General features: G+C 56.6%; 1 protein-coding gene across 1 annotated transcript; it reads right to left on the bottom strand.

The window, feature by feature from the left end:
• Positions 1 to 525: 525 nt before the first annotated feature.
• RPL11 (ribosomal protein L11) lies at positions 526 to 6,666 on the bottom strand. The gene is made up of 6 exons (XM_001512031.5): positions 6,582 to 6,666; positions 4,648 to 4,798; positions 2,795 to 2,901; positions 2,449 to 2,580; positions 691 to 801; positions 526 to 598 (listed from the first exon to the last, which is right to left on the bottom strand). Exons 1-6 carry the CDS (start codon positions 6,585 to 6,587, stop codon positions 569 to 571), a joined length of 537 nt encoding a protein of 178 aa, XP_001512081.1. The 5' UTR covers positions 6,588 to 6,666; the 3' UTR covers positions 526 to 568.
• Positions 6,667 to 7,289: the final 623 nt, after the last annotated feature.

Genomic DNA, 7,289 nt, shown 5'->3' with positions numbered 1-7,289 from the left:
TAGGTAAGGTTGGTCTTTAAAGAGGCAAGGCTCTCCAGCTACCTAGGATGAATAATCTTCCTTGGGGTGGCTGGTGTGTAGGCTCGGCGTCTTTTTAAAAGCCCAGGCCCCCAGCGCTTAGAACGCTGCTCTGCACATAGTAAGCGGTTAACAAATACCAACATCATCATTATTATTATTAGTCAGATCCTGGGTTCTAATCCCAGCCCTGGCCCTCGTCTGCTCTGTGACCAGAAGTCGCTTCACTTCTCCGGGCCTCAGTCATCTCACCCGTAAAATGGGGATTAAGACTGTGAGCCTCACGTAGAACTGCGTCCAGCCCAATTTGCACGCGCCCACCCTAGCGCTATGGACAGTGACTGCCACATAGTAAGCGCTTATCAAACACCGTAATAATAATAATAATAATTATTATAACTCAGCCCACCTCGCTCGTGCAATCTAGTTCTAGCCCCCGTTTCCGGCCCGCCCCCCCGACTCGGGATCCCGGACCCCAGAGCGCTCTCAACAGAAGACACGGGGAAGTCACGGAACAGGTTTTATTGACGGCGGGGATGGCGACTGGAACTCATTTGCCGGGCAGGATGATTCCGTCGTACTGAAAGAGAAAGACGCGGGGCTCAGAGGGGGGCGGAGAGAGAGGGGGTCTGGGCCCTCCCACGTCTCCACACGAGAGGGGCCGGGCCTCACCTTCTGCTGGAACCAGCGCATGGCCTCCTCCTTGCCGATTCTGTGTTTGGCCCCAATGCAGCCCGTCCTGCGTTTCTTGTCTGCGATGCTGAAGCCCGGCCGGCCCAGGACCTGCAAGGGAAACCCGATAATGGGGACCCTGGAGCTCTCGTTCTGCGCCGGCTCTGCGCCGGACGCCGTGTCCGGCTGAGGTAGATACGGGATCCTATCGGATCGACTCCTGCCACCCACCAGAGGAGGGGGAGAGGGAGAAGCAGGTCCCGGGAGGCCGAGACCTGGGTTCCGATCCCGGCTCCGCCACTCGTCTGCTGTGCGACCTCGGCTGAGTCAATTCTCTGTGCCTCAGTGACCCCCATCTGTAAGTCAGTGGATTTACCGAGCGCTTGCTTTGTGCGGAGCGCTGTACGGAGCGTCCGACAGAGTACGATACGGTGCAATCAGCAGACACGTTCCCTGCCCATAAGGAGTTTACAGTCTAGAGCGGGAAGATGTTCGTATGAATAAATAATGTCTCACATATAAAGATATGTATGTAAGTGCTGTGGGGCAGAAGGGAGAGTGAGTCGGAGTAAAGAAGGTTTAATGGGGATTAAATCCGTCTTGCTCCAATTTGGACCGTGAGTGCCGGGTGGGGCAGGGACCTCCCTGATGACTTTATATTTTACCTCAGCATTTAGAACAGTGCTCGGCACAGGGTAAACGCTCAACGAGCACCTCGAGAGACTATGGAAGGGAATCCCTACTTTACAGACGAAGGCAGTGACTCGTCCCAAGTCACACGGCAGGCAGGCGGCAGAATCTGGATTAGAACCCAGGTCCCCAGTAAGGGCTCACACACTCCCGTCTGACCGACGCCATCTCTCCCAGGACCCTGTTACCTGGGGTGCGGCCACCTCCTCCCAGCACGGCCTAGTGGTTAGAGCCCGGGCTTGGGAGTCAGAAGGCGCTGGGTTCTAATCCCAGCTCTGACACTTGTCTGCTGTGTGACCAGAAGTGACTTCACTTCCCTGGGCCTCGGTGACCTCATCTGTAAAATGGGGATTAAGACCGTGAGCTCCCTGTGGGTCACGGACTTGTCCAACCCGATGAGTTAGTTACTGCCACCCCAATGCTTAGAACGGTGCTCACCGCATAATAAGCGCTTTACGAATATCCTTCTCCCAGATCAGAGGGATGATCAACGTAGATGCTCAGAGCAGGGGCGCGTGCTGAACGACTGGGTCCCCGCTAGACCGTCCTCGGGCCCGGGGCAGTCGGCACGGCCATGACCTCCAAGGATAACCAGCGCCTAGTACGGTGCTCGGCACAGATGCCGTAATTATTATAACCTCCGCGGAAGGAGCCTTCTGCCACTGGAAGAGATCCTCCGGTCGTCAATGGATCGACCTCCCTATATCGGTCCCCACCCAAACAACTCTAGGACAGGACCCTCCTCCTTGCCAGCGTCATCCCGTCTCATTTCTTCTCGCTCCGGACCCGACGGCACCCGCCTTTCAACCCGCCTTCAGATGTTTCACACAGTGCTCCGCGCACAGTAACCGCTCAGTAAAGTAGGCCGATCGATCGGACGTTGCCCGCTCCCTCTGGACGGAGGCGGCCCGGCTCCAGCCACCACCAGGCCCGCCTCACGGCCTGAACCCCGGCCCTCATCACCCGGGGCCCCACGGGGCTCGCTCCTCACCGACGGGACCGCTCAAGACGGTAGCCCCCCGCTGCCCCCCACAAGCCGGCGCCGGGGAGACCAGGCGGCGCACGCACCACGTAGAAGTCCAAGCCGTAGATGCCAATGCTCGGGTCGTATTTGATGCCCAGGTCAATGTGTTCCTGGATCCCGAAGCCGAAGTTGCCGGTGTCGGAGAAGTTGTTTTTCCTCAGTTCGTATTCTCGCACCTGAAAGAGCAAGGCACCCGCGTTACGTCTCCCCAGGGGGGCCCCTACCCGGCCCTCACCGGAGACTCCAACTCCCGAGGCGCCACGCCGTACGGACCCGGGTGCCGACGACCACCCCAACCCCCAAGACGCTTGCAGCCCGGATCCCCCGGTCCTCAGGAACATCCCGACCGAGGGTCGGGCACGGACGGGAAGAGCGGGATTCGGGCCTCACCTTGAGCCCCTTCTCCAGGATCTCCTCGGCCTTGGCCCCCCGGACCGTGCAGTGTACGGCGATCTTCTCATTCCTCCGGATGCCGAAGGACCGGACGGTGTAGCGAGCTGCAAGGAACCGCCTCTGAGTGGCTTTGGCCCCCAAATGTCCGGCCTCGACGAGGCCCGCGAAGCCCAAGTACCCCAGTGCCACGGCCCCCACAGGCTGCCCACGACCCCAATTCCAATTATTGGCATTCCTCTAGACCCTAAGCTCCTTAAGGGCAGGGAACATAATCCTGCTGTACCGTAGTCTCCCAAGCACTCAGTACAGTGCACCGCACATATTAAGCACCCAGTCGATACCACCGAACGATCCACTTGCCCATCAACTCGCTCTCATCTGGCCTGTTCAATCCGTCCGCTTCGTATCTAGTTCAGTGCTTGGGGTGGAGAAGGCGGCCGATACCAGTCGGCACCCCCAAAGAGAAACTCTGCCCGCGAGATTTTAAGATCCACGACGGGAGGAGTCTAATGTAGTCCTGCACGCTTCCCGGAGCCGGTCTAGTCGTCTACACAGTAGCAATCCGCATCATCCATCGATCGATCTCCCCGTGGGGCACTCAATCCTGACGTTGGCAAGTCACCTCGATTGAGTTAGCTCTACATCAAACGGACCCCCGTGCCAACATCGCTTTGCCAACTTCAAAGCGGCAGGGGGGCACTGTGTTGGAAGCCAATCTAATTTTTAACCAATGGTCGTGGTTAAAAGAGCTAGGGTGAACCAATTTCCCCAAACCAAAGCCTCCGGCTCAGGGAACCAGACGGCTTCAAATGGTGAACGGTTTCTCGATCAAGACGGTCAGACTTTGCATTTGCGGCCTCAAACGCCAGCGTGGGCCCGGGTTCTAATCCCGGCTCTGTCGCTAGCCTGCTGCCGACCTTGGGTAAGTCATTTCTTTGGGCCTCATCTGTAAAATGGGGACTCAGGATCCGTTCTCCCCGTAAATGCTAGGGGCTGCCGCGTTACCCCAGCTCCCCCTCCCCGCAGCTGGCCCACGGCAATCACGCTGCACTAGCCACGGGCTAAGTGCTTTTTGGGGAAGACGACGAGCCCTCCTAACCCCCGGGCCGGCGGCTCCGAGGCTCAGGACCCCCTATCCCAAACGACCCGGGATGTGCCTGAGAGGCAGCGTGGCCTAGCGGCTAAGGCCTGGGAATCAGAAGGACCCGGGTTCGTTCATTCATGTTTACCGAGCGCTTACTGTGTGCAGAGCACTGTACTAAGCGCTGGGAGAGCACAATTCAACAACAAATAGAGACAGTCCCTAGCCAACAAACGGGCTCACAGTCTAGCAGGTGGGGGAACAGACATCAAAAGAAGTCAACAGGCTACTCCCAGCTCCACCACCTGTCTGCCGTGTGACTTTGGGCAAGTGGCTTCACTGGGCCTCCATTCCCATCAGTCTCTACTGCCGAACTGTACATTCCAAGCGCTTAGGACAGTGTTCTGCACAGAGTAAGCACTCAATAAATACGACTGAATGAATTCCCTCATCTGCAGAATGGCGATTAAGGCTGTGAGCCCAACGTGTAGACATCTATAATTCTGTTTATGTATTTTGATGCCCGTCTACTTGATTTGTTGTCTGTCTCCCCCGTCTAGACTGCGACCCGTTGCCGAACTATACTGTCCAAGCGCTTAGTCCACATAGTAAGTGCTCAATAAATACGGGTGAATGAAGGGACGCACGTGGGGCAGGGCCCGCGTCCCATCCGACTGCCCTGCCTGTCCCTCGGCGCTCAGACCGGCGGCTGGCACGTAGTAAGCGCCGAGGAGGTACCTCAGCGTCCCGGGGGTGGGGGGCGGCTCACCTTTGGAGAAGACGGGGGTCTGTCCGGTGAGCTGTTCCAGCACTTTGGCGGCCCGGGTCAGCCTGTCCCCGCTCTCCCCGACGCAGATGTTGAGGCACAGCTTGCGGATGCGGAGTTCGCGCATGGGGTTCTCCTTCTCACCCTGATCTTGCTGGGAGGGAGGAGACGCAGCGGCGGGGTCAGCCCCGTCACCCCGCCCGCCCACCCCGGGGGGGGGGGGGCAAGAAGGGAGCCGGAGGTCGTGGGTTCTAATCCCGCCTCCCCCACTTGTCAGCTGGGTGACTTTGAGCAAGTCACTTCACTTCTCCGGGCCTCAGTTCCCTCATCTCTACAATGGGGACGAAGACGGTGAGCCCCACGGGACAACCTGGTGACCTTGTATCTTCCCCCAGTGCTTCGAACAGTGCTTGGCACGTAGTAAGCGCTTAATACCAACATTACAATTATCTGATCGGCTTGTATTTACCCCAGTACTTCAAACAGTGCTTGGCACGTAGTAAGCGCTTAACAAATACCAACATTATTACCTTATCGGCTTGTATCTACCCCAGAGTTTTGAACAGTGCCGGGCACATAGTAAGCGCTGAACACCTACATTATTATTACTTGATCGGCTCGTATTTACCCCAGTGCCTCGAACAGTGATGATGACGGCATTTGTTAAGCACTTACTATGTGCCAAGCACTGCTCTAAGCGTTGGGGGAGATACAAGGTAATCAAGTTGTCCTACATGGGGCTTGTGGTCTTCATCCCCATTTTACAGATGAGGGAACTGAGGCCCAGAGAAGCGAAGCGACTTGGCCGAAGTATCTACGTGTACTTGTACCTACCCCAGCGCTTGGCACATAGTAAGCGCTTACCAAATACCAACGTTATTATTACCTGATCAGCTCGTACCTACCCCAGCGCTTGGCACACGGTAAGCGCTTACCAAATATCAGTATTATTATTAAGAGGCAGCCCATCGAGGCTCAGGCTTTCCCTCCTGGAGGCCCCCGGGCCACGGGGGCGACCAATGTGGGGACCAAGGTGCCTACGTACTAAGTGCTTAATACCATCATCATCAGGGAAACATCCCGGGCTGGGGAGGCAGAGGTCACGGGTTCGAATCCCGGCTCTGCCACTTGGCAGCTGTGTGACTATGGGCAAGTCGCTTCGCTTCTCTGGGCCTCAGTTCCTTCGTCTGTCAAATGGGGATGAAGACTGGGGGCCTCACGTGGGACCACCTGATGACCCTGTATTTACCCCAGCGCTTAGAACAGTGCTCTGCACATAGGAAGCGCTTAACAAATACCAACATTATTATTAACTTCTCTGGGCCTCAATCACCTCATCTGTCAAATGGGGATGAAGACTGTGAGCCTCACGTGGGCCCACCTGATGACCCTGTATCTGCCCCAGGGCTTTGAACAGTGCTCTACACAGAGTCAGCGCTTAACAAATACCAACATTATTATCATGAGAGGAAGCAGGGTGGCTCAGTGGCAAGAGCCCGGCCTTGGGAGTCAGAGGTCGTGGGTTCTAATCCCGGCTCTGCCACTTAGCTGGGTGACCTTGGGCAAGTCCCTTCCCTGGGCCTCAGTGACCCCATCTGCAAAATGGGGATGAAGCCCGGGCGCCCCACGTGGGACCGCCTGATGACCCTGCATCCTCCCCAGCGCTTAGAACAGTGTTGGGCACAGGGTAAGCGCTTACCAACTACCATCTTTATTATTATTCTTATCATCACCATCATCATCCCCCCCCCCCCCCGGGGGGGCCGGTCCCCAAATTGTCCACCATGGCATCCCACCCCAAGCCCGTCTTCGGGCTTCTCCCCTCCCGCCGCTCCTCCGAGTGTCCCCGGCGGCCCCTCGTCCGCACGGTGCGGGGCCGGGGCCCCGATGGTGACGGATGGCGGCGGATGGCGGGCGGGGAGGCCGCGGCTACTCACCGCCATGATGGAGGAGGGGAAGAGGGCGCGCGGCGGCCAGAACGGGGGCTTATGGGGCGGCTCCGAGCGCCGCGTCCCCTCCCCCCTTCCGCCGGAACCACCGAGACGAGCCGGGCCGGGCCAGAGGGGCGCCGGGGAACCAAAGTCCTGCGCCCCCTGCCGGTCTCCCCTACCGCCCCCCCAGGCTTTTAATGGCTGGAGGACCTTCAAGGCCTCCGGGCCGGAGGGTCGTCCCTTCCTCCCCACCCACATGTGGTATTTAAGCTCTTACTGTCATCATGATGATGGCCTTTGGTAGGTCCTCTTCATGTGACGAGCGCTGTTCTAAGCGCTCAGATGCAGGGTCATCAGGTGGTCCCACGTGGGGCTCACAGTCTTCATCCCCATTTTGAGATATATAGTAAGAGCTTACCAAATATATATATTTTATATATATAGTAAGAGCTTACCAAATGCCATCATATAATTATATATATATTATATATCATATATAATGACATTATATGATATATATTATATGTAATTATATAATATGATGGCATTTGGTAAGCTCTATGTGCCAAGCACTGTTCTAAGCACTGAGGTAGATGCAGGGTAATCAGGTGGTCCCACGAGAGGCTCAGTCTTCTTCCCCATTATATACATATATACATATATATATATATAATATGATGGCATTTGGTATATGTATAAATATATGTATATATA

The sequence above is a fragment of the Ornithorhynchus anatinus genome, chromosome 16 (assembly GCF_004115215.2).
Source record: "Ornithorhynchus anatinus isolate Pmale09 chromosome 16, mOrnAna1.pri.v4, whole genome shotgun sequence".
Lineage (NCBI taxonomy): Eukaryota > Metazoa > Chordata > Mammalia > Monotremata > Ornithorhynchidae > Ornithorhynchus > Ornithorhynchus anatinus.
This window is presented reverse-complemented; position numbering and strand designations above follow the sequence as displayed.